The 27,907-nt window shown below is 42.7% G+C and overlaps 1 protein-coding gene across 1 annotated transcript; it reads right to left on the bottom strand.

Moving 5' to 3' along the window:
* Nucleotides 1-8: 8 nt before the first annotated feature.
* On the bottom strand, nucleotides 9-27,699 carry DNAL1 (dynein axonemal light chain 1; the record flags this gene model as incomplete). Its single annotated transcript, XM_080707530.1, has 7 exons — nucleotides 27,667-27,699; nucleotides 25,806-25,915; nucleotides 23,468-23,523; nucleotides 18,177-18,232; nucleotides 5,935-6,061; nucleotides 3,170-3,310; nucleotides 9-49 (listed from the first exon to the last, which is right to left on the bottom strand). Exons 2-7 carry the CDS (start codon nucleotides 25,838-25,840, stop codon nucleotides 9-11), a joined length of 456 nt encoding a protein of 151 aa, XP_080563656.1. The 5' UTR covers nucleotides 25,841-25,915; nucleotides 27,667-27,699.
* Nucleotides 27,700-27,907: the final 208 nt, after the last annotated feature.

Below are 27,907 nucleotides of genomic sequence, written 5' to 3'. Positions count from 1 at the left end.
ATATGGCGTTAATTTTCATCTTCTTCATCCTCCTTAATTACTGGTGTACCTAAAATAAAAAAGAATTATTTCTGGTAATTCTCAACAGATTAAAGTTATAAATAAAAATATTTTCCTATTAATCTAAGAAGCTGTGAGATGCTGTAAAAAAGTACCATAATAAAAATAATTTATGTGCCGGACGTGGTGGCGCACGCTTGTAATCCCAGCCTTCGGAAGGCTGAGACTGGAAGATCGCAGTTCGCAGACAGCCTCAGCTACTTAGTGAGGCTCTCCGCAACTCAGTGAGACCCTGTTTCAAAAATAAAGAATAAGCCAGGCATGGTGGCGCACGCTTGTAATCCCCGCACTTGGGAGGCAGAGACAGGAGGATCGCGCAGGTTCGAAGCCAGCCGCGTGCGCTGGCTTAGGAGACCCTGTTTACAAATAAAAATGTAAAAATAGGTCTGGGAGTGTAGCCTGGAGGTAGAAGGGCTTCCAGGAACCCCAGTACCACCAAAAAAAAAAAAAAAAAAAGAATAAAAAAATAGGGAAGAGGGTGTAGCTCGGAGGTCAAATGCCCCTGGGTTCCATCCCCAAACCCGCAAAAAATAAATAAATAAGTAAATAAATAATAATAATAATTTAATCAGGCATGGCGGTGCACACCTGTGATCCCAGTTCATGGGAGGCTGAGGCAGGAGGACTGCAGGTTTGAGGATAGTCTAAGCAAGTAGTGAGGCTCTCAGCAACCTAGCGAGAATCTATTTCCAAATAAAAGTAAAAGGGCCTGGAGTGTAGCTCGGAGGTAGAATGCCCCTGGGTTCCATCCCCAGTGCCCCCCCCACACACAAAAGATAATACCAAATGTTAGCGAGGATGTGGGGCAATCAGAATTCTCAAAGTCAAAAGGAAGTTCATTTATATTAGCCAAGCACAGTGGCACACGATTGTAATCCCAGCATTTGGGAGGCTGAGACAGGAGGATTGTGGTTCCTGGTTTGCGGTTCGCGGACAGCCTCAGCTACTTAGTGAGGCCCTTTGCAACTCCGTGACACCCTGTTTCAAAATAAAGAATAAATAATAGGGATGAGGGTGTAGCTCGGAGGCAGAATGCCTCTGGGTTCCATTCCTAGTACCGCAAAAAAAAAAAAAAAAAAAAAAAATCAAGTGAGTTTATATTTAAATATTTCTCATATATTTGAGTTTCTGGAATGATTAAATCATTTTAAGTGATTATAATAATACTTTGTGTTAAGCACAATGTTTAACATAGACTATTTCATTTAATCCTCATATTAACACTATGATGTATTATTTTTTTCTTTTTTGGCGGGTTTGGGGATGGAAACCAGGGGTATTCTACCTCTGAGCTCTACCCCCAGCCCTATTTTTTATTCTTTATTTTGAAACAGGGTCACACTGAGTTGCAGAGGGCCTCACTAAGTACCTGAGGATGTTCACAAACCCCGATCCTCCTGTCTCAGCCTCCAGAATGCTGGGATTAAAGCATGTGCCACCATGTCCAGCTCTATGATGTATTCTCTAAAATAATTATTAATGGTATTATTATCATCTCCAGTTCTTATGTTATTTTTTGTGGTACTACAGATTGAACACTGGGACACTTCACTCTGAGCTGCAGTCTCAGATTTATGATTTTTTTTTTTTTTTTGTACTGGGGATGGAACCCAGGGACATTCTATCTCCGAGAGACACCCCCAGCCCTATTTTTTATTCTTTATTTTGAAACAGGGTCTCACTGGATTAAAAAGGGCCTCACTAAGTAGCTGAGGCTGGCTTTGAACCACAGTCCTCCTGTCCCAGATTCCCAAATACTGGGATTACAAGCATGTACCACCACACCCAGCTCAAATATTTTTTTTATTTTTAAACAGGGTCTCACTAAATTGCAGAGGGCCTCACTAAGTAGCCGAGGCTGGTTGCGAACCTGCGATCCTCCTGTCTCAGCCTCCTAAGTACTGGCATCACAGGCATGGGCAACCATGCACAGCTTCAGTTTATCTATTATAAATGAACAGGCTTAATGTGATTAATTAACAAACACAAGGTCACAAAAACTTATTTATCAGTAGAGCTGGGACTTGGCCAGGTTAGTCAGGATATCTATTGAGATTAAATTTTGAGGATTGGGAAACTAAAATTGGGAGTTAAAGGTGAGGGAAGACTACAAATTTGATCCAACTGAAAAAGCATCTACTTATCACTTATATCTAATTATCCCACAAAACAATACTTTTGCAATTTGGGAATAAGCATAGCTTTCTTATAAGTTTTTGTTTGGTCTAAGAATGATCTTGTGCCAGAAGGTTTTTTATTTTTTTTAAATCTCACTATGCCTAAAACTGGACCATTAAATTTCTTTTTTTTTCTTTTTCTTTCTTTTTTTTTTTTTTTTTTGGTGGTACTGGGGTTCCTGGAAGTCCTTCTACCTCTGGGCTACACTCCCAGACCTATTTTTACATTTTATATTTGGAAACAGGGTCTCCTAAGCCAGCGCGCGCGGCTGGCTTCGAACCTGCGCGATCCTCCTGTCTCAGCCTCCCAAGCGCGGGGATTACAAGCGTGCGCCACCACGCCCGGCTTTTTTTTTTTTTTTTTTTTTTTCAGGTCTGGGGATGGAACCCAGAGGCATTCAACCTCTGAACTACACCCCTTGCCCTATTTTTTGTTCTTTATTTTGAAGCCGGGTCTCACTAAGTTGCAGAGAGCCTCATTAAGTAGCTGAGGCTGTCCGAGAACCGCCATCGTCCAGTCACAGCCTCCCGAATGCTGGGATTACAAGCGTGCATCGCCATTCCCTGCTTGGACCATTAAATTTCATATAAACAGAAATAGCCTTGCCTATTAGGGACAACCTATCATTTGCTTTTTTTACTCCCTGCTCCCAGTTACTGAGATTGAACCAAGTGGTGCTCTACTACTGAGCTATGTCCTTAGCTCTTTTTATCTTTAATTTTGAAGAGGGATCTCCCAAGTTGACCATGGTGCCCTCAAACTTGGAATCCTTCTGCCTTGGCTTCCCAGGTCCCTGGGAGTACAGGCTTGTGCCCCTGATCTCGTGGACAACCTCCCATCTGCTTTAGTTTTGCTCCTTGAAACAATCCCATGATAAAAATTAAATTTTTATACCTAGAAAACATTTCCTAGCCCACCCAGAGACACTCACCATCCAGCTTTTTGAGCCTCGGCACTCTCTTGGTTGCCTCTTCAATCCAGCTGCCCTCTGCAGAGTGCTTCTCTTCCAGGGGATTGCCTACAAATACCAGGTCTTCCAGGCACGGCAGTTCTGCCAGCTTCACAAATTCAGCTACAAAAACCAAGGATGCTTTCCATATTAAAATGGTGAGTTCTTCTGCCACAATCTCAATGGAGACTGAATTCGAAATCACTATCCCTCTACTTGTGAGTACTGAGGACAATAAGCTGTTTAAGATTTTGAAGAAGGCTAGAGAAATTTTACTATATATAGTCATTCTCTGAGAACATTATGGGTTGGGAGGTATAAAGAAGACCTATCTCTTCTACCTTTAATATTGGCCTAAAGATGGGATAAGAGAGATGAGGATCAAGGAAAAAAAATCATGGCTGGGTGTGGTGGCACACAGTTGCAATCCTAGTATTTGGAGGGGTAAGACAGGAGAATCACAGGTTTGAGGACAGTCTGAGCAAGTAGTGAGACTCTCATCAACCCAGCGAGACCCTGTTTTGGAATAAAAATAATTTTAAGAAATAGGGTTGGGGGTGTAGCTTGGAGTTAGAATGCCCCTGGGTTCGATCTCAAGTAACATATACATGCACCTGCACACAAAGAGAGTGACTATCAGTCTCCAGTGACAGGTCTCTATGGTGTATGTTAGGCTACACTGCCTTTGTCTCTATCCATTCCCTCATCTTTAATTTTTTTTCTTTTGTGGTACTGGAGATTGAACACAGGGATATCCTATCTCTAAGCTATATCCTTAGCCCCCCCTTTTTTTGTGGTACGGGGGTGGAACCCAGGAGCTTTTCTACCTCTGGGCTATACTCCCAGACCTATTTTATACTTTATTTGGAAACAGGGTCTCACTACATTTCTGAGAGCCTCATTAAGTAGCTGAGGCTGTCTCAGCCTCCCAAGCGCGGGGATTACAAGTGTGCACCATCACGCCCAGACTTATGTTTTCTCTAATATGCCCAAACTAGGGAGTATTAGGGATACCAAAGGGATTCTAGACAACAGAGTTCAAACCTCACCAAACCTAGAATGGAAGAATAGGAGAGGAAGAAGGCTGAGGGTGATTAATGAAGGAGCTACATCTGAATATATATAAAAGTATGAATATAGCATGGTCAACCTGGACACCCATGTTGGGAGGTGGGGAAGGGGAAGGGGGGGGAGTACCAAGCATAGTCTGAATGTATGTCATTTTCAATATGTTCCACATTAAAAAAAAAAAAAGAAAGAAATCGGATACTTTCCCTAATATGTGAAAGCTAAGGAGATGAGTAACAGGGGAACTCTAGATGAAGAAGGAGATCCTATAGAGGAGCAAATAAGACAACCTAACTGAGGGGATGGGAGGGGGAGAGGGAAACTCTCTAAAGCACATGATGTGCTTAAGCAAACATATCAAAGTCAATCACTAAGCCAAGCACGGGAAAGAGGGATGGGGAGGAAATGGGGTGGTGATTGGATAAGAGTTAATTGGGTGATATGTGCATGTATGTCTACACAAGTCTTGTATCCCATTAAGATGTATAACTACAATGCACCAATAAAAAAATTTAAAAAAAAGAAACAGGGTTTCGCTAGGTTGTTGAGAGTCTCAGTAAATAAGGTTGATCTTGAACTTGAGGTCCTCCTGTCCCAGCCTCCCAAGTACTGGGATCACCACAGTGTGCCACTAGGCCTTACCATTAAATTCTATTTATTAATTAATTTATTACTTATTTGCAGTACTGGGGATGGAACCCAGGGGCATTCTACCTCCAAGCTACAACCCTAGCCCTATTTTTTATTCTTTATTTGAAACAGGGTCTCATTAACTTGCGGAGGGCCTCACTAAGTAGCTGAGGCTGGCCATAAGCCTGTGATCCTCCTGTCTCAGCTTCCCAAGTACTGGGATTACAAGCACACGACACCATGCCTGGCAACCTTTGAATTCTTAAAAGCAACTCATTCCTTTCTTTCTTTCCTTTCTTTCCTTTCTTTCCTTTCCCTCCCTTCCTTCCTTCCTTCCTTCCTTCCTTCCTTCCTTCCTTCCTTCCTTCCTCCCTTCCTTCCTTCCTTCCTTCCAGCAGTGCTGGGGTGGAACACAGGGGCATTCTACCTCCAATCTACACCCTCAGCCCCATTTTTTATTCTTTCTTTTGAAACAGGGCCTCACTGAGTTGCAAAGGGCCTAAGCAGCTGACGCTGTCTTGTGAACTGCGATCCTCCAGTCTCAGCCTCCTGAATGCTGGCATTACAAACGTGCACCACCACACCCAGCTTTTTTTTTTTTTTTTTTTTTAACAGAGTCTCCCTAGGTTGCTGAGGGTCTTGCTAAGTTACTGAGACTGGTCTTAAAACTATGATCCTCCTGACTCAGCCTCCCAAGTACTGGGATTACAGGCGTGTCCCACCATGCTGGCTCTCCATCTTTTTCCCTATAGAGTTTTTTTTTCCTGTGTGTGTGTGTGTGTGTGTGTGTGTGTGTGTGTGTGTGTGTGTGTGATGTTGACGACTGAATCCAAAGAGCTCTACTACAGAGCCACATTCTCAGCCCTATTTGTATATTGTTTTGAGACATAATCTCACTAAGTTGCCTGGAGCCAGCCTCAGACTTGGTATTCTCCTGCCACAGCCTCTGAGCAGCTGGGATTTCGACTTGTGCTACCACACGTGGCTCCTGACTGGGCATGTTCTATAAGCAGGAGGTAGAAGGTTAGCGAGCGCCGCCCTCAGCTTACCCCAGTCTTTCACCAGGTTATTAGAGATGTACAGAATCTTCAGTTTCTTCATTACATGGATCCCTTTCAACTTCTCAATGAAATTGTAGGAGATCCACAGTTCTTCTAGCGTGTCCCCTACTGCCTCCTGAAAAAGAAAGCAACCTGGCTTACAAGCTTTTTTTTTTTTGCAGGTTTGGAGATGGAAACCAGGGGTATTTGACCTCCAAGTTGCACCCCCTGCCCTATTTTTTTATCTTTTATTTTGAAACAGGGTCTCACTAAGTTGCAGAGGGCCTCACTAAGTAGCTGAGGCTGTCCGTGAACCACGATCCTCCTGTCTCAGCCTCCTGAATGCTGACAAGCGTGCGCCACCACGCCCGGCTACAAGCTTATTTTTAAATCTTTTCTTTCTGCCCTCATCCTTACACATACACACAATGACTTTCACAGAGAACTAAAACCTGCCTGTCCACTGTAGGAGGCTGACCCAATGTGTGTAGGAGTTCTTTTCTCATTAAAGGAGTGAAGCAGAACATTCTCTTCCCTCTTCAAACTGATGTTGACCTCTTCCTTCTTTGGCTGCTTCACTGAGTAAAAACTCAAAACATTCTTTATCAAGAATAGCTACTAGCCGGGTGTGGTGCGCATGTTTGTAATCCCAATACTGGTGTTTGTTATTGTATAAAGGTTGTGCCATATTACTGCCTAAGTTTTAGATATAATCAATAGTTGAACAAAATCTTTCTTGCATAGACAAATATAACTTCCTGTTTGTTCATTTGTTCGTTCCTTTCTTCCTTCCTTTCTTCCGTGTGTGTTGCTGAGGATTGAACCCAGGGACATTTTACCTCCAAGATACATCCCAGCCTTTTTTAGTTTTTGTTTTGAAAGAGTCTAGCTAGGTTGTTGAGAGTCTTGCTAAATTGCTAAGGCTGGTCTCCAACCTGTGATTGTCCTGCCTTAGCCTCCCAAGTACTGGATGTACCACCATGCTTGGCTAGTAATTTTCTTCTTAAAAAAAAAAAAAAAGAGTAAAGTCAGGCATGGTGTCAGATGCTTGTAATTCCAGTACTTGGGAGGCTGAGATAAAAGATAAGTTTGAACTGGGCGTGGTGGCGCATACTTATAATCCCAGCATTATGGAGGCTGAGACTGGAGGACAGTGGTTCGCAGACAATCTCAGCTACTTAGTGAGGCCCTCCACAAGTTAGTGAGACCCTGTTTCAAAATAAAGAATAAAAAATAGGGCAGGGGATGTAGCTCAGAGGCTGAATGTCTCTGGATTCTATCCCCGGACCTGAAGAAAAGAAAAAAAGAAAAGAAAAGAAAAGAAAAGAAAGGAAAAGAAAAGAAAGCCTGCAATCTTCTTTTCTTTTCTTTTCCTTTCTTTTCCAAGCAAAAGAAACAACACTTTCAAAATAAGAGAACATTTTAAGTCAGTCTGTCCTGGCACTCTTCTATCAGAAATTTGTGATTCAACCAAGCCCTCTTGAGGAATATTCTAACACATTCTCCCACAGAATCTAATTACGGTATCACTGTATCTACCAGAGGAGGGGACTCAGTCTTCAGATCATTTAAATTTTACTACATACATTTTCATTGCCTTGGATCCCCACTCTTTTCATGTCTCCAATTTATAAAGTGTAAGGTGTTGGAAAAATACTAATTAAATACTGATCAAAGATATAAGTTAGCTGGGTGTGGTGGCGCATGCTTGTAATCCCAGCATTTGGGAGGCTGAGACAGGAGCATCGCAGATTTGTGGCCACCCTTGGCTACTTAGTGAGGCCCTCTGCAACTTAGTGATACCCTGTTCCCAAAATAAAGGACAAAATATAGGGCTTGGGTGTAACTTGAAGATAGAATACCCCTGGGTTCAGTCCCCAGTACCACACACACACACACACACACACACACACACACACACACAAATTAAGTTTGGACTTGTGTATAGCTCATTGGTGTTAAGTTGGGTCCTGCACTCATGTGACTTTGTGTCACATGACCTCTGCAGGGCAAGGGAGGGGCTGAAACCCCCGCGAGAATTGGGCGTTCCCGCGAGTAAACCCCCATCTCGCGAGATGCTTGCCTTTAAAAGGAGAGCCCGCGTCCTCTAGCTTCGGACAGGCGCGCGGGCCCCACGGTGCCTCGCCCTGATCCCCAGGAGAGCCGTGCCATTAAAACTTTACATGCCACGTGTACCGGACCTCTCTCGTGTTTTTCACACTCCGCCGTACTCACTTATTTTTATTTTACTCGCATTTAATTTTTTATTTTACTTATCATTTGGTGCCAAAACCCGGGAGGGTCGCCAGCTTTGGCCCGCCATCTTGGACACGTGGAATCACTGGGGGGCCGCCATCTTGGCCCCACCATCCTTAACCCCTCCCACTTCATGGCCTCACTGGAGGCCTCGCCATCCTTAACCCCTCCCACCTCATGGCCTCACTGGAGGCCTCGCCATCTTTAACCCCTCCCACCTCATGGCCTCACTGGAGGCCTCACAATCTTTAATCCCTCCCACTTTCCACTCCTAACCAATCCTAGGAGTCGGCGGCCATCTTTCCGGCCCGAGCCAGGCAGCTTGGCACTTGCTCTGCCTGCCAACTGCCTGCGTGGGCCAGGACCTCTGCCTGCCGCTTGTACCTCCTAAAACCGCCGTTCCCGCCTGCCCACGCCGCCCGCCGCTGGAATGGGACCGCGTCGCCCGCGGACTGCGCCACACCGCGCGCCTATGTCTTCTCCGCGCCTGGCGTTGCTTAGACCCGCCTGCCGGGGCCGCCTGCCTCCTCCATCTAGGTGGCCGCCACTCTGCTAAACAGCCCCCAGCCCGCCAAGTCCAGCCCGCGCTCCAGCTGGTTCCTCCACTCGGACTCGCGCCCTGGCGCCCTTCACCCTGTGCCTGCCCACCCCTGCTGCCTGGGCCTGGCCATTCCGGTAAGCAGCCACATGGGATTACTGGGGAGGGGGGGTCGCCAGCTTTGGCCCGCCATCTTGCACACGTGGAATCACTGGGTGGCCGCCATCTTGGCCCCACCATCTTTAACCCCTCCCACCTCATGGCCTCACTGGAGGCCTCGCCATCCTTAACCCCTCCCACCTCATGGCCTCACTGGAGGCCTCGCCATCCTTAACCCCTCCCACCTCATGGCCTCACTGGAGGCCTCGCCATCCTTAACCCCTCCCACCTCATGGCCTCACTGGAGGCCTCGCCATCCTTAACCCCTCCCACCTCATGGCCTCACTGGAGGCCTCGCCATCCTTAACCCCTCCCACCTCATGGCCTCACTGGAGGCCTCGCCATCCTTAACCCCTCCCACCTCATGGCCTCACTGGAGGCCTCGCCATCCTTAACCCCTCCCACCTCATGGCCTCACTGGAGGCCTCGCCATCCTTAACCCCTCCCACCTCATGGCCTCACTGGAGGCCTCGCCATCTTTAACCCCTCCCACCTCATGGCCTCACTGGAGGCCTCACAATCTTTAATCCCTCCCACTTTCCACTCCTAACCAATCCTAGGAGTCGGCGGCCATCTTTCCGGCCCGAGCCAGGCAGCTTGGCACTTGCTCTGCCTGCCAACTGCCTGCGTGGGCCAGGACCTCTGCCTGCCGCTTGGACCTCCTAAAGCACCGTTCCAGCTTGGTTCTCCGGTCACCGCCGGGACCTCTGGCCGGTTTGCCCCACCCGCCCTGAGCCAGGCTCACTGGCGGTGCTCCTCGGGGCCCAGCCTCAGCGTCTGGTGCGTGCCTGGAAGCCATTTTGTCTCCACGCCGCCTGCCCGGCAAGCCATGCCGCCTGCGCACCCCCACTGATCCCACCTGCGCCAGCCGCCAGTGCCGTCCACACCAGCCACCGGCATCCACGCGCCCCAGCTCCACCACGCTCCCAGCAGCTTCTCAGTGCTTCTGTCGCAGCCAGCGCTGGCTGGCAACACTTCACTCCGGTAAACTGCCTCCTTCCCTTGGTTAGCAGGTTCCGGACTTGGGTCTTCCGGTCCACTGGGACCCAAAAATCCAAGCGCTTGGTGACCCATTGTCCCCCGGTCCACTGGGACCACGCTGCGGATGACCAGGTCATCCTCCGGTTTTGAGAAGGAATGAAGACGTTCTTCCCTATCTCTTAACCTCTGTTTCCGAACGATTGAGCAGGGAAATCGGGGACGCCCATTTCCTGTTCTTCGTTTCCGCCCGCGAACCAATTATGGGGAGTCGAACCTTTATACTAGCAGATGCCCTGAGAGCCTGTCTGCCTTGATACGAGTTGGGAAATAGGTTGCGGTGGCCCAGGAACAGTTAGGAACTTTTATAAGCGGTCTGGTATCCCTCCAAATGCTCTCCCCCATCAGCTTCCATTTATTTTCCCGCCACCTGCCATTTTGTGATGGCGCGTAGTCACTGCCTGGTGATGTCACAGTCACCATCTTGGCCTGCGCCAGACTGCAATTTTGCTGGGCGGCCCGCTCGGGTACGCCCTAGGTGCTGCGGGAAACGCCGGGCCGGGGCCGGGGCTGGGGCGACACTCTCTGTCTGCCCGTGCGGAGTCCGCGTTGCCATTCTTGCTGGACACCCGTCTCAGGACGTGCTCTTTGTGGGTATAGGTCTGTCGCAGCTGACAGAACCTTAACATGGCATCTAAGTTTTAATTCCAGAGAGAAACAGGCGGAGATGGAGCGTACACTCTTGACTTTGCCAAAAAGCAGATCCCTGGTAGCTGCCCTTTGGCTGGCGGTGGCGGCTCAGCCCTCTGGAGCGCCACCTAGGTGTGGAGGACTGCAACAACAACTACCTCCAGGAGCCTGCCTGAAGTGGGGTGAAGCCACGCCCACCAATCAGACTGTGCCCGGCGTGTGGCCAGGAGGGCCACTGGAACAGTGCCCTAGGAAAAGGTTGAGCCCCAGGTGCCTCAACACAGGGGGAGCACCTTTCCAGACCAGGCCCTGCCACTGGCTCTACTCAGCCTGGCTGAAGACTGACGGCTCCTGGATCCCTCAACCTCCATCCTCTTTGCCAGCTCAGGGTAGCTCTCCAGGTACTGAGTAAGCCAGTCTCCTTTTTTGGTCGCCTGCTCAATCTCATGATTTGTTTTTTTCTTTAATAGCCCTTGCCTGTTCAAGCCTCCTCAAGCGCACATCACTAAGCTGTCCAGGGTAACCTCCAATTCGCACTGCAGCTATGCACCCACCTGCACCCCCTTCTGGGGGACTGGACTCCCAACTCCTCCTGGCCTGGGGCCCCTGACGACGCCCCTTGACAGCAGGAAGAAGCTAGAGGGTCCAATCGTCATCCATTATCCCTACCATCAAAAGGCCGGAATGTTAAGTTGGGTCCTGCACTCATGTGACTTTGTGTCACATGACCTCTGCAGGGCAAGGGAGGGGCTGAAACCCCCGCGAGAATTGGGCATTCCCGCGAGTAAACCCCCATCTCGCGAGATGCTTGCCTTTAAAAGGAGAGCCCGCGTCCTCTAGCTTCGGACAGGCGCGCGGGCCCCACGGTGCCTCGCCCTGATCCCCGGGAGAGCCGTGCCATTAAAACTTTACATGCCACGTGTACCGGACCTCTCTCGTGTTTTTCACACTCCGCCGTACTCACTTATTTTTATTTTACTCGCATTTAATTTTTTATTTTACTTATCAATTGGTGGAAAGCAGACTTAGGATGTAACACCCTGGGTTCAATCCCTAGAACCAATGGGGGGGATTTAAACTTAATTTTGGATTATGATACTTATTTAATGACATTTTACATGTACAGGTAAAGACTCCTAATCAATTTAACATAGCAAATTTTTTCTTTTTTTTTTTTTTTGGTGGTACTGGGGTTGAAACCCAGGGGCTTTTCTACCTCTGGGCTATACTCCCAGACCTATTTTTATACTTTATTTGGAAAGAGGGTCTCACTAAGTTGCTGAGAGCCTCAGTAAGTAGCTGAGGCTGGCTTTGAGCCTGTGCGATCCTCCTGTCTCAGCCTCCCAAGCACGGAGATTACAAGTGTGCGCCACCACGCCCAGCCCCAGATAGCAAATTTAATCCTTCAAATTGTCAATTTGCTGAATTTGCTCTTTTGCTGATTTGCTAAAATAGAGCTACTGCGAGTTGTACTGGCTAGGCTAGGCTAGTTCTAAGACAGGCTAGCTCTTGAGAAGGTCTCCTGTGCTTTGTTCAACCCATTTGAAATGGTTTAGCTTTTAAGCCATTTGAATGCAGCTGTTTTGCCATGACCAAATTTCAGTGTATTTGAGGACTTTACTTGCAAATATTTGGAGAACCAGAAATTCTTATGTATATTGAATTACAACTGCATAAATTTTGGATGTCTAGGGTGTAGTTTTATCTTTTAAAATATTTTTATCTATTCTGCTGCCTTTTGTACTTCCCTAAATACAAGAATTTGTTAATCTGCTCAAATTAGACTATATATATATATGGCGGTACTGGGGACTGAACCCAGGGGCATTCTACCTCCGAGCTATACCTCCAGCCCTATTTTATTCTTTTATATTTTGAAACAGGGTCTCACTAAGTTGTGAAGACCTTCACTAAGTACCTGTGGCTGTCTGCAAACTGCAATCCTCCTGTCTTAGCCTCCGAAGTACTGGGATTACAAGTGTGCACCACCACGCCTGGCTTAGAATGCTATTTTTATGTTTTAATCATTTGAGAAGTTATCAGTGTCTAAAATATCTGACATTCCCCAAATATGAGATGTCAAATTTAAATCCAACAGCTGGGATAAAACAGCTGCAGTAAAATTGACACTAAATAAAACCCTAAAAGAAAATTTCGAAAGATACTAAAACCATTTACAAGGTCATATATGCAAAGATGTTAACTGTAGCATGATTTGTTAGAGAAAAAATGTCTGAAAAAATCTGGAATAACCCAAATGCCTAACAGTATACAAATACAGTTATATGGTGTATGATGACATTTCTGTTGTTGATAGACCACACAAAAAAATGGGCATATACCACAGAGCTTAAATGTATAGGAGGCTAGACCAACTGGGTGTGTGCAAGTACACATTATGACATCTGTATAGTGAAACACCAAACAACTGATTTCTCAGGACATACTCCACCATTAAGTGATTCATTAACATACATTTTAGACAATAATATTGTGGAAAACTACAGTTATTAAAAGAATGAATTAAAAGTACATGCAATACATGAAAGAATATTCCAGATAGATTGCTGAATGAAAAGGCAAAATTATAGAAAAATATGCTTTGTGTGCTCTAGTACAAATAACATATATAAATATATATCCATGTGTATATGCACACACAGCTCATCTATGTACTTCTATGTGTATAGAAAAAAATTTGTGGTACTGGGGATTTAACCCAGGGCCATTCTACCTCTGAAATACATAGCCAGCCTTATTTTTTTATTCTTTATTTTGAGACAGAATCCCACTAAGTTGCAGACGGCCTTACTAAGTAGCTGAGGCTGGCCGTGAACCTGTGATCCTCCTGTCTCAGCCTCCCAAGTACTGGGATTACAAGCCTGTGCCACCATGCCTGGCACTAAGTTGTTTTAAACAACCCATTTCCTACCAGGTGGCACGTTGCAACATGCCTGTTAATCCTAGCACTTGGGAAACTATGACAGGAGAATCACAGAAGCCAGCTTCAGCAAGAATCATCAACGTGGTAAGATCATGTTTCAAAATAAAAATTAAGGCTGGGCCTTTAGCAGTCATCGCTGAAGCAGTAGGGCCAAACTGAAGTTTGATCCCCTTGTGACATCTGACCAAATCAAGAACATAAAAGGCATTTCAATGCACCTTCCCACAGTCGCAGGAAGATTATGCCCCCCAACTCCATCCCCAAAGAGCAGAGGCAGAAGTACAGTGTTTGGCCTCATGCCCATGGGAAAGGATGATGCAGTTCAGGTTGTGCGAGGACACTATAAAGGTCAGCTGGTTGGCAAAGGAGCCCAGGTTTACAGGAGGAAATATGCCGCCTACACTGAACAGGTGCAGGGAAAAGGCCAATGGCACAGCTGTCACGTGGGCAATGACTCCAGCAAGTGCTTATCACCAGGTTAAAACTGCACAAAGATGGTAAAAGATCCCGGGATGGAAGGCCAAACCTCGTTAAGTAGGGAAGGAAAAGGACAAATACACGGAAAAAACAATTGAGAGGAGGCAGGAGTAATTGGGGCGTGGTGTCACACGCTTGTCATCCCAGTACTTGGGAGGCTGAGACAGGAGGCTCGCAGTTTGCAGACAGCCTCAGCTACTTAGTGAGGCCCTTTGCAACTCAGTGAGACCCTGTTTCAAAATAAAGAATAAAAAATAGGGCTGGGGGTGTAAACATGGAGGTAGAATGCCCCTGGGTTCAATACCCAGCACCACACACACACACAAAGAGGCAGGAATAAAGTAATCTCATTTACAACTTTTCATTAAAGACCCATAAAATGAAAATAAAATAGGGCTGGGGGTGTAGCTGGGTGGTAGAATGTCCTTGGGTTTAATCCCTAATACCAAAAAAAAAAAAAAAGCATTTCCTTCCATTAAAATTCACACATCATGCCGGACATGGTGGCGCACACCTGCAATCCCTGTAATTGGGAGACTGAGAAAGAAAGATCGCAGGTTTGAGGATAGCCTCAGCAAGTAGGGAGACTCTCATCAACCTAGAGAGACCCTATTTCAAAATAAACAAAATCAGCCGGGCGTGGTGGCACACGCTTGTAATCACCACGCTTGGGAGGCTGAGACAGGAGGATCTCACAGGTTCGAAATCAGCCTCAGTCACTTAGTGAGGCTCTCAGCAACTTAGTGAGACTCTGTTCCAAATAAATTATAAAATAGGGCTGGGGGTGTAGCCCGGAGGTAGGAAGTCCCTGGGTTCCACCCCTAGTACCACACACACAAAAAGTAAAGTTTTGCGCATGTGCACACCCAGCCACACATAACCCAACCACACGCAACATATCCTGGAAAGAAAACCAGCTGTTGTTGTTAGTTGTTATTGATAGGAATATATAAAAAATGATGAAATTTAAACAAGTAATTGGTTTAGCCACAGAATATCTGCACACATGCCTTAAATTCTGTACTTAAAAGTTTTGTGGACTCTAGGTATTTATTACATTTCATGGAAGAAATTACATACTGTGGCAATACTTGAGAACACTCAAGAGAACATCAGGCCTCTACCATAGGGATCCTGAAGATCCCGGGTCCATTTATTTGAAAACTCTTCCTTTATTGATAATTCAAAGTAGTAGTTAGGCTAAAATAAAATAAATCCTAAATTTCTGTACTATAATTTTTTACCCACTATGTATATTTGAAGTTTTTGTCATTTAAGCCTCAGAGAATGAAAAGAAAAATATCTTTAAATTTACCAATCTACTTAGAAAACATAAAAAAATCAAATTTTTACAGATCATTAAGGATTTTAGTCATCAATCTAATTCAAAAATAAATAATTCATCTGTTGGTTACTATTTTGGGGAAACAAATTTATTTAATTCCAGAATCTAACCCTGAAGAATTTCCAGTGTTTTATAAATTTTCACTAACACCGCATGTGGGTAAAGAGACACATAGAAGTAGAAATATAATTCAGAGATTGGGTAATAAATCCAAGATGATTCCAGAAATGCAACTCTGAAGACTGACTCCTGTTCCGGCGTAAGTGGTTTCTGAATCAGGACACATGGGTATTTTGCCCTGTCTGGTCTTGGGGGCTTCTTACGTGAAGCATTGCAATTTCAATCCCCATCCTGGCTCTAATGAAGCACAAGCCAGACTTACTGGGAAAGGGAAGAAAGAAGGAGCCATAAAATTTTTTCAATATTTATAAATTATATAACAATAAATATTTTTCTAAAAATATCTCTTAAGCCAGGTGTAGTGGCGCATGCTTGTAATCTCGGTACTTGGGAGGCTGAAACAGGAGGATTGCAAGTTTGCAGCCAGTCTCACCTACTTAGTGAGGCCCTCTGTAACTTAGTGAGACCCTGTCTCAAAATAAAGAATTAAGTCGGGCGTGGTGGCACACACTTGTAATCCCTGTGCTTGGGAGGCTAAGATAGGAGGATCGCACAGGTTTGAAGCCAGCCTCAGCTACTTACTGAGGCTCTCAGCAACTTAGTGAGACCCTGTTTCCAAATAAAGTATAAAATAGGTCTGGGAGTATAGACCAGAGGTAGAAAGCCCCTGGGTTCCACCTCCAGTACCACAAAATAAATAAATAAATAAATAAACAAACAAACAAATAAAATATAAAATAGGTCTGGGAGTATAGCTCGGAGGTAGAAAGACCCTGGGTTCCACCCCCTAGTACCATAAAAAGAAAGAAAGAAAGAAAGAAAGAAAGAAAGAAAGAAAGAAAGAAAGAAAGAATAAAGAATAAAAAATAGGGCTGGGGATGTAGGTCAGAGGTAGAATGCCCCTCGATACCACATCCCCAATACTACATACACAGAAAAATTCTCTTTTGAAGAACAAATACAAGAAAAATAAATTGGTTTCATTTTTCATAAAATTGCCTATTTTCATAATATAGTTCTGTCTTTTTTTTGAAAGGAATTTCAAATGGTCAAGAAACAAACAAAATACATTGTCAAAAAGAAAAAATTTTAAATGCATATGGTTGGTATGCAGGAATGGGAAACCTCAAACATAACTGGTAAGAGTATAAACTGTTACAAATGTTATAAAGGGCACCTTGATAATATGTCACAAAAGCCTTAAAAGAAATTCATACCTTTTGACCCAGCAATTCCATTTCAAGGAATTTATCCAAGGAATTATTCATGGATGTGTGCAATAATATAGCTAAAAGGAGATTCATAACAGGATTGATTATAATAACTCCAAACTAGAAACAAGCTAAATTATTAATAAGTAACTGATTTAAATAAATTATGGTACATAAATAAAATAGAATATTATGCTGTCATTAAAAAAGTATGACTGGGCTAGGGTATACCTCTGTGGTAGAGCATTTGCCTAGCATACAATGGACCTTGGGTTCAATTCCCAGCACTAAAAGAAAAAAAAAAAAAAAAAGCGGGGAGTTATGATTGAAAATGGTTTGAAAAATTTAAGTTGCATCCTCTGATCAAAACCTCCAATGAAAGCTGGGTATAGCAAAGCATACCTGAATCCCAGCTACTTGGTACTTGGAAGGCTGAGGCAGGAGGCTTATAAGTTTGAGTTCAGTTTTGGCAAAATAAAGAAAACCTGTCTCAAAATAAAAAGTAAAAAGGGCTGGGAAGCCAGGCGTGGTGGTGCACTCTTGTAATCCCAATACTTGGGAGGCTGAGACAGGAGGATCACAGTTCTCGGCCAGCCTCAGCTACTTAGTGAGGCCCTCCACAACACAGTGAGACCCTGTTTCAAAATAAAGAATAAAAAATAGGGCTGAGGCTATTGCTCGAAGGTAGAATGCCTCTGGATTCCATTTCCAGTACTGCAAAAGTGGGGGGGCTGAGGATGTAACTTAGTTGTAGAACACTCCTGGGTTGAATCCCCAATACTAACAACAACAACAACAACAAAAATCCTACCTTAGATGGCTTTGTAAGACACTTGGGAAGAAAATGTAAAACCTTATCATGGCCCATGAGGCCCTCTGTGGCCTGGGCCCCAGCTCCCTCTCCAGCGTCACTGGGCCCCACTCTCCCTCCTCCATCAGCTCTCCTCCTCTTGCTCACGCTCCAAGCGGACCCAGGTTTGGGGCATTTTCACTAGCTGTTCCCCTAGCCCGGTATGCTTGTTCCTTGGTCAGCTGTGTGGCTCAGCAGCCTCCATCCTGCACTTCCACTGCCAGGACTTCTGCCATTCTGTCTTCTCTGAGTACACCTCATTTTGCTTGCTTTCATCGCCACCTGATGTTTTATTCAATTATCTGTTTGCAGCTCAACTATAATGAAGGTCCAGGAGAGCAAGCACTATTATATTCTGCAGTATCTCCAGGGTCGCAACCAGTGCCTGGCTTAAAGCACGCATCCGGAAAAATGTCCAATGAATTCGTTAAATAAATGATATGGGAAAATGACTTTTACATAATAAGTAAAACAAGGAGAAGCAAAGCAATGTGTATAGTAGTAAGATTCATCATCTACTCATCTACCTAAGTATGTAAAAAAGGTAACAAAGATGTGAATTATAACATTAACAGTGTTCATCAGTTGTTTAAAGTACTTTTTATACTTCTTTTCTACTTTGTAACGGACATTTTTATAATTAGAAAAAAGCATATTTTTATAAGTAATTAATAATGACCTACCAGTCCATTTAAGTTCTTTATGTTGTTTCTTCCTAGAGATAATATCCTCAAGTTTTCTACAATGGAAACAAAGTGTTTTGTTTATGAGAATCATATTATTCAACTGTTGCAAAACTATAATAAAGCTTTAATAAGTTTTATATAACAAATATTCTTATACTATGGTAAAAAAAATGCTGTACTAGTAAAAATAGGTAGTGAAGTAGGAAATAATATTAACCTTTCATCTAAGGTAAGTACTATAACCATAATTTTATATTATGTTAATATTAAATTTAAAACTAGTTATTTGGAATTCACTGTCTTAAGTTACTGGCTAATAAAACTGATACAGAAATAATAGTTAAAAAATCTTAACTTTGGGAGCATGTATATTTCAAATATGTATGAATATATAGTATCAGGACTCACACTAGAAAACAAATATGTATGTACAGTCCTTATTTCATGAACGATTAGAAGAGAAATGAAGAAAACTTAGTATTTAAATATCTTTGCTGGGCGTGGTGGCGCACGCTTGTAATCCCCGCGCTTGGGAGGCAGAGACAGGAGGATTGCGCAGGTTCGAAGCCAGCCGCGCTGGCGTAAGAGACCCTGTTTCAAAAATATAAAATAGGTCTGGGAGTGTAGCCCGGAGGTAGAAGGGCTTCCAGGAACCCCAGTACCACCAAAAAAAAAAAATATATATATATCTTTTGAGTGTCGGGCATGGTGGAGCACGCTTGCAACCCCCACACTTGGGAGGCGGAGACAGGAGGATTGCGCAGGTTCAAAGCCAGGCTCGCTGGCTTAAGAGACCCTGTTTCCAAATTTTAAAAAAGTATAAAAATAGGTCTGGGAGCATAGCCCGGAGGTAGAAGGGCTTCCAGGAACCCCAGTACCACCAATAAATAAATAAATAAATAAATAAATAAATAAATAAATAAATAAATAAAATATCTTTTGAGCATGGTGGCTTATGCTTGTAGTCCCAGCATTTGGGAGGCTGAAACAGGAGGATCATGGTTCGAGGACAGCCTCAGCTACTACTTAGTGAGGCCCTCTGCAACTCAGTGAGACCCTGTTTCAAAATAAAGAATAAAAAATAGGGCTGGGGTAGTAGTTCAGAGGTAAAATACTCCTGGGTTCCATCCCTAGTACCGCAAAAAAAAAAAAAAAATTGTTTTCATTGTGATTTGGTTAAAAAATAAAATGCCCTGTTAGTATTCTTTAAAAGAATGTTTCTAATTTTTTTTATATCTATAGACTACTTCTAAAAGAAAAAAATAGAAAATAAAAATAGTAGTTGCTTTTAGGAAGAAACTGAGAGTCTGTGGTCAGAAGACTTATTTTTCACTGTAACTTCTTGTGAACTATGGAAAAAAAACACATGCATACATCATTTTTCCAAACTAAAAAAAGATTTCTAGCAAAATACAGGAAATCTCATTTCTGTTCCAAGAAACTACTATGATCACTTTTGTATAAGTAACACATTCTGTTTTCACAGATTAAACTTCTATAATTACTTATTTAATATGGTAGTCACTTGCCACATGTGGCTACTTAATTTAAATTAATTAAATTTTAGTTTCTTAATCACGTTAGCCATATTTTAAGTGTTTAACAGCTAGATATATGTGGCCAGTAGCAACTGTATTAAGACAATGAAGACAGTTCTCTTGGATGCACTATTGTACAAATTTCATAATTCAATGGTAAGAACACAGATCCAGTGATCTTGCAACTGTCAAGGGAAGGAATCAAACTTCTCTGAATCTCAGTCTTACCAAATATGTAAATAGGGAAATATATATCTCACAAAAACATAATGATTAATAGGTAATCATCTAAAACATTCAGTAAAAATCTGTGGCAAGTACACAATAAATAACATGTATATCAAGCACATATAACTTTGGTTTTAATTTGTTTAATATTTAGCAGTACTGGGGACTGAACCCAGGGGCATTCCTCGGTAGCTCTCCTTTCTCTTTCTCCAAGCTACACCTCCCAGTCCTATTTTTTTTTTTTTTTTTGAAACAGGATCTCACTAAATTGTGGAGGCCTTTACTAAGTAGCTGAGGCTGGCAATAAACCTGTGATCCTCCTGTCTCAGCCTCCCAAGTACTGGAATTACAAGCATGCACCACCATGCCAGGCTAAATTTGTTTAATTTAATAAATTATTTAAAATTCCCAGCCCGAGCCAGGTGTGGTGGCACACACTTGTAATCCCAGAGCTTGGGAGGATGAGACAGGAGGATCACACAGGTTCAAAGCCAGTCTCAGCTACTTAGTGAGGCTCTCAGCAACTTAGTGAGAACCCTGTTTCCAAGTAAAGTATAAAATAGGTCTGGGAGTATAGCCTGGAGGTAGAAAAGCCCCTGGGTTTCACCCCCAGTACCACACACACACAAGGACTAAAAAAATAGGGCTGGGGGTGTAGCTCAGAGGTAGAATGCCCTTGGGTTCCATCCGGGGGTGTAGCTCAGAGGTAGAATGCCCTTGGGTTCCATTCCCAGTGATGCAAAAATAACTAACTAAATAAATAAATAAATTCCCGTATGAAAAAAAATAGATTTTTCAGAACAAGGTCTCAGCCAGGCGTGGTGGCACACGCTTGTAATCCCAGCATTTGGAAGACTGAGACAGGAGGATCGCAGTTCGCAGAAAGCCTCAGCTACTTAGTGAGGCCCTCTGCAACTCAATGAGACCCTGTTTCAAAGATAAAGAATAAAAAATAGGGCAGGGGATGTAGCTCAAAGGTAGAATGCCTCTGGGTTCCATCCCCAGACCAGCAAAAAAAAAAAAAAAAAAAAAAAAAACACAAAACAAACAAACCAAAAAACAAAAAACAGAACAAGGTTTCTTAATAGTGATGTAATTCATATGAAATGGTTCAGCTATTGAGATATGATCCCACGTTAGGGACTGAACTGTATCACTCTCAAAATTCCTATGTATATTAGACATAACTCCTGGTATATTAGAGTAAGACTGTACTAACTCCTGGTATATTAGAGTAAGACTGTACTTGGAAATAGGGCCTATAAAGAAGTAATCAAGGTAAAATGAGTTAATATGGGTGGACCCTAATCCACTGTGACTGATTATATTAATAAGAAGAGGAAATTGGGACACAGATACAGAGGGAAAACTATGTGAAGATAGAAAGAGAAGCCAAGCCCAGAGCCATGTACAAGCCAAGGGGAGAGGCCTCAGAAGATATTAACTCTGCTGAAACCTTCATCTCAGACTTCTAGCCTATAGTTGAAACCTTGAAAAATCAATTTCCTGATGTTTAAACCACCCAGGCTCTGGGACTGTGTTTTGGCAGACCTTGAAAACTAATATACCACGCCGGATGTGGTGGCGCAGGTTTGTAATCCCTGCGCTTGGGAGGCAGAGACAGGAGGATCACGCAGGTTCGAAGCCAGATGCGCTGGCTTAAGGGACGCTGTTTCCAAAAATAAAAAAATAGGTCTGGGAGTGTAGCCCGGATATAGAAGGGCTTCCAGGAACCCCAGTACCACAAAAAAAAAAAAAAAAAGAAAGAAAGAAAGAAAAGAAAGAAAAAAAAAGAAAACTAATATACCCCATATAACTATAAACTCATGATTTTTTTTTTTTTTTTTTGTAGTACTGGGGATGGAACCCAGAGGCATTTACCTGCAAGCTACACCTTCACATTTATTTATTTATTTATTTATTTATTTATTTATTTATTTATGGTACTGGGGATGGAACTCAGGGGCATTTGACCTTTTAGCTAAACCCCCTGCCCTAATTTTTATTCTTTATTTTTTGAAACAAGGTTGTAGAGGGCCTCACTAAGTAGCTGAGGCTGTCATTAAATGGCTGAGGCTGTCCGCGATCCGGGATCCTCCGGTCTCAGCCTCCCGAATGCTGGGATTACAAGCGTGCGCCACCACACCCGGCTCTTTGTAGTCTATATTTTGAAACAGGGTCCTACAGAGTTGCAAAGTCTCACTAAGTAGTAGCTGAAGCTGTCCGCGAAACTGTGATCCTCTTGTCACAGCCTCCCATATGCTGGGATTACAAGTGTGTGCCACCACATCTGGCTTTAAACTCATGATGTATATAACTAATCATTCCTTAAAGCTTCTTAATATGAAAAATTATCATTCTTTCTTTTGCTTTGTAGAACCAAAAGAAAATTTATTCAAAAATTTATTCATTCAACACATACTTATGAACATCTACTATGTATTAGGAACTATATACTTATATATACTTTATATACTTATATAGTTCCTATATATATTCCTATATATTATTAGGAATAAGCACTCACTTTATTATAGTGATATAGGTAAAAATTCCTGCTGTGCTGAAGCTAATGTTGGGTGGATAATAAAATAGTTAATAGTGAACAAGCCGGGTATGGTGGTACACACTTGTAAACCCAGTACTTGGGAGGCTGAGATAGGAGGATTGCAGGTTTGCAACCAGCCTCAGCTACTTAGTGAGGCAACCTAGACCCTGCACACTTTGGTAATACCAGCATTTGGGAGGCTGAAACAGGAGGATTGTGGTTCGTGGCCAGCCTCAGCTACTTAGTGAAGCCCTTTGCAATTCAGGAAGACTCTGTTTCAAAATAAAAAATAAAAAGTAGGGCTGGAGGTGTAGCTCAGAGGTAGAATGCCCCTGGGTTCCATTCCCAGTACTGAAAAAAAAAAAAAAAAAAAAAAAAGGCTGGGGGTGTACCATGGAGGCAGAATGCCCCTAGGTTCAATCCTTCCCAGAACGGCAAAAAAAAAAAAAAAAAAAAAAAAAAAAAAAGATAGTGACCAGTATGAAGGAGAAAGGACATATACAAATAAAAGGAATAGCTGTCAGGGGATAGGAGCAATTAACATTCCAGATAGAAAGTGACTTTGTGTGTGTGTGTGGGGGGGGTACCTCCAGGCTACACTCCAGACCTATTTTACATTTTATTTGGGAACAGGGTCTCACTAAGTTGCTGAGAGCCTCACTCAGTAGCTGAGGCTGGCTTCAAACCTGTGTGATCCTCCTGTCTCAGGCTCCCAAGGACTACTTAAAGCATCTTAATTTTAACTCTCTAAAAGCTTTACAGGGTCCTTATAAAATATTCAAGTCTCATTTTATCTATCATTTTCTTTGGATAATGAAACTTAAGACACATCACTTGGTTTATATATTCTTTCCATCATCTGAAAATTACTGTGGTTAAAGCAGATGCCAGCTTCTGGAATTATAGTGCCTCTTGGAATGCTTATCTAAGAACTTAGAACATCCCAAAACCATCTATCACTGTGGGTCACTTACTTAAGCCATTCAGGTTGGCAATTTTTTCAATGCAGTTTGTAGACAGTGAAAGCTTCCTTCAAGAGAACAAACAAACAAAAAAAAACTTGAATTAACATGAAAAACTTACATAGCATATAATAAATTATTTCTCAAAGTCAAGGTATAGGCCTATAATCTCAGTACTTGGGAGGATCACAAGTTTGAGACCAGCCTCAGCAACTTAGCCAGACCTTGTTTCTTACCCTGATGTTTGACTTAAAAAGAATTCTTTTCTTAGCCCTTTTTTTATTTTACATTTGAAACAGGGTCTAAGTTGCTGAGGGTCTTGCTTTACCAAGGCTGGCCTTGAACCTTCAGTTCTCCTATTTCAGTCTCTCAAGTACGGGGGATTACAGGTGGGTACCACCATGCCCTACTTGGAATTATTCATTTGTTATCTGCTTGAAACAGCAAACAGAAGTCCTATATAGTGTAAACAACTGGTCAAATCTGTTCATTTTTCTAGTTATCCCCTATTACTAGTAAAAGACAGAGTGCCTTTAAATCTAGGAATATGGTTGTAAAATAATTTTTTTTTTTTTTACGGGTCTGGGGATGGAACCTAGGGGCATTCTACCCTGGGCATTCTACCTTCGAGCTACACCCCCAGCCCTATTTTTTATTCTTTATTTTGAAACAAGGTCTCACTGAGTTGCAAAAGGCCTCACTAAGTAGCTGAGGCTGGCCACAAACCACGATCCTCCTGTCTCAGCCTTCCAAATGCTGGGTTTACAAGGGTGTATGCCACCATGCCCAGCTTAATTTTTTATTTTGATTAGGTAGTTTGCCCAAAGAGATTGTCAGCAAAACATGAACAGGTTGATTCTTTCTAAGTGGCTTCTTTGTGGTGTGCGTGCGTGCGTGCCTGTGTGTGTGTGTTAATGGAGCTTGAATCCAGGGGCATTCTACCTCTGAGCTACACCCCCAGCCCTTTTATTTTTTATTTTTGAAACAGAGTCTCACTAAATTGCAGAGGGTCTCACTAAGTAGTAGCTGAGGCTGGCCACAAACCCATGATCTTCTTGTCTCAGCCTCCCAAGTACTGGGACGATAAGCATGCACCCAGCTAGAATTTATTTATTTATTTATTTATTCTTTTTATTTATTGGTACTGTGGGGGTTAAACTCAGGGGCATTCTACCTCTTAGTTAGACACCCAGCCCTATTTTATTTTTATTTTGAGAGCTTGTTTAGAGGTTCTAGCAGGGGAACACAGTTACTCGTATACCCTTGACCAAAGACCAGTCCTCCTCTATTCAGGGCAGGTCATCCTCTTCAACGGAGCATGAGCACGTGGCTTCGGGAGGGAGGGACACAGATGGAGCGATGAGGGCGGAAGGGGACACCACCTAGCCAGCCAGAGCAGCTGAATCAACCTTGTTGATCAATGGGGTGACAGATGTTGCTGCCAAATCGCCCTCATATCCTTATTTTTATTTTGAAACAGAGTCTCAGTAGGTTGATGAGAATCTCACTACTTGCTGAGGCTGTCCTTGAGCCTGCAATCATCCTGTCTCAGTATCCCAAGAACTGGGATTATAGGCATGCACCACCAGGCCCAGTGTAGAATTCTTTAAATAATTAGGTGGTTGTACATCAAAGTGCTAACACCAATTTCACAAAGTGCTAAAATTTAGGTGATGCTCCTTTTCTTTGTGTTTTTACATTTTCTAGGTGTTTTGCAATACATCATTACTTTTAAAAACGGGTGTCCTTAGCCGGGCATGGAGGCTCATGCTTGTAATCCCCATGCTTGGGAGGCAGAGACAGGAGGATTGCACAGGTTCAAAGCTAGCCTTGCTGGCTTAAGAGACCCTGTTTCCAAATTAAAAAAAAAAAAAAAAAAAAAAAAAAAAAAAAAAAAAATATATATATATATATATATATATATATATATATATATATATATGTCTGGGAGTGTAGCCCAGAGGTAGAAGGGTTTCCAGGAAACCCAGTACCACCAAAAAAAAAAAAAAAAAAAAAAAAAAATGTGTATCTCTTAGCATCTAGTAAGTACAGCTCTAACTTTGGGGGATAATGTAACAAGATAAAGAAGTAGACTTTATGACAGAATAATAATCTATTGTATTATTTAGATTCTTCCAAAAGAGTCAGAAATTTCTATTTCCAAACTCATAAAACTGTGCTGAAAAAATACTGTACTAGCCTTTATTACTCTATTAATAATCTTATTAACCAATAATCTTTGACATTTGGTCTTGCCAAAGGGAGAATTACAATAAACAAAACAAACAAAAATGAAGATCACAGAAAAGGAAGGAAAACTTAATCACGCTAGAAGAAGGAAGAGACTTACTCGCAATTAGCAAGTGTGGACAAGGACGCATCCATCTTCTCTATTGGGGGAATCTGGGCATACAGTTTTATTTCTTTGGCTTCAGATGGCCTCTGGCCAGTTTTCTCTTCCTAGAGAAAATTAATTTGGAACAAAAGGATGTCTGGTTATAATGTGGAATAAAACAAGCCCAAAATTTCCAAGACCTTTCAAGGTTTGTTTCAAAATAATTATTAAAATTTAGCAACTGTTTAATAATTATTCACCACTCACTTACTAGGATATTCACTTGCTATTCCTAATAACCAGGCTTCTATATGGGTGAATCAGATCACTGTTAGGACCCTACCAAATTAAAATGAGGAGAAAATAAAATAACTTTTATTTTTGTAAAAATAAAACACATCCAGCCAGGCATGGTGGCACACACTTGTAATCCCAGCATTTGGGAGGCTGAGATAGGAGGATCATGGTTCGTAGACAGCCTCAGCTACTTACTGAGACCCCCTGCAACTCAGTGAGACCCGGTTTCAAAAACAAAGAATAAAAAATAGGGCAGAGGGTGTAGCTTGGAAGTCGAATGCCCTTGGGTTCCATCTCCAGACACCCCCCATAAAAAGAATAAAAAATAGGGCTGGAGTGTAGCTCAAAGATAGAATGCCCCTGGGCTCCATCCCAGTAAGTACTGCAGAAAACACACACACACACACACACACACACACACATTATAATTTGTGCCAATGTGGGTGAGCATGCAGGAATCATTTTAAGTAAAATGTGCCAGGCACAGATAGACAAATACTGCAAGTCCTCACTCATATATAAAAAGGGTGATTTTGATGCCAGGCGTGGTGGCACACACTTGTAACCCCCGGGCTTGGGAGGCGGAGACAGGAGGATCACGCAGGTTCGAAGCCAGCCGCGCTGGCTTAAGAGACCCTGTTTAAGAGACCCAAATTAAAAAAAAAAAAAAGGTCTGGGAGTGTAGCCCGGAAGTAGAAGGGTTACCCAGTACCACCAAAAAACAAAAAAACAAAACAAAACAAGGATTACAGGTTTGAAGACAGACTCAGCAAAGAGTGAATCTCTCATTAACTAGTGAGACCCCGTTTCAAAAAAATAAAAATGAAATAGGGCTGGGGTATAGCTTGGAAGCACAATGACCCTGGGTTCAATCCCCAGTCACACACACACACACACACACACACACACACACACACACACACAAAGGTATTTTAGGCTGGGGGCACGGCCCTGGTTCAATCCCTAGTGCTGCAAAGACAAAACAAAAACCAAAGAGCTGAGCAAACTCTTGAACAGTTGGCTAAGTTTCCAATAGTAATATCCTACAAAACTATAGTATATCATAACTAGGGTATTAGTATTGATAAAATCCATCTATTTTATTCAAATTTTCTCAAATTTACTTATACTCATTTACATGTATTAATGTGTGTGTGTGTGTGTGTGTGTGTGTGTGTGTGTGTATACATCTGTGTGTATTAAAGTCCTATGTAATTTTTGTGTGGATATGTGGTACCAGGGATTAAACCCAGGGGTGTTCTACCTCTGAGCAATACTCGCAGCCTTATTTTATGATTTATTTTTAAACAGTCTCCTAAGTCACTGAGGGTGGCCTTGATTCTGAGATCCTCCTATCTGAGCCTCCCAAATACTGGGATTACAAGCCTGTTCCACCACACCCAGCTAGATCTTATACAATTTAATCACCTGTGTTAAGTTCTTGGAACCACTACCACAGACAAGATAGCTGAACAGTTCTAAAACTACAAGGATCCCTTGTATTGAACAATCAGATTTAAATAACTACCCAAATTATTCTGTATGGTTTTCCAAAGGAAAAAAAAACTCATATACTCACCCATCTGGCTAGAGCTTCTTTAATTGTTGTTGCTTTTGCCTTTAAAAAGGAAAAAAAAAAAAGAAGAAGAGGAGAAAGAGGGAGGAGAAACAAAGTTGTCTTTATTTGTGTGATTTGATTCAATTTTCATACAATAATTATTAGCCTTGACCTCTACCTTAAAAGGACTAATTTCTTTCTTTGAGACTTCATAGGTGAAAGTTTATTTTAATTTTCTGGAATCAGAATGATTTAACTATCT

The sequence above is a fragment of the Muscardinus avellanarius genome (genome assembly GCF_963383645.1).
Source record: "Muscardinus avellanarius genome assembly, chromosome: 12".
NCBI lineage: Eukaryota > Metazoa > Chordata > Mammalia > Rodentia > Gliridae > Muscardinus > Muscardinus avellanarius.
Note: the sequence above shows the minus strand (reverse complement) of the source record. Positions and strands in the feature narration are given on the sequence as shown.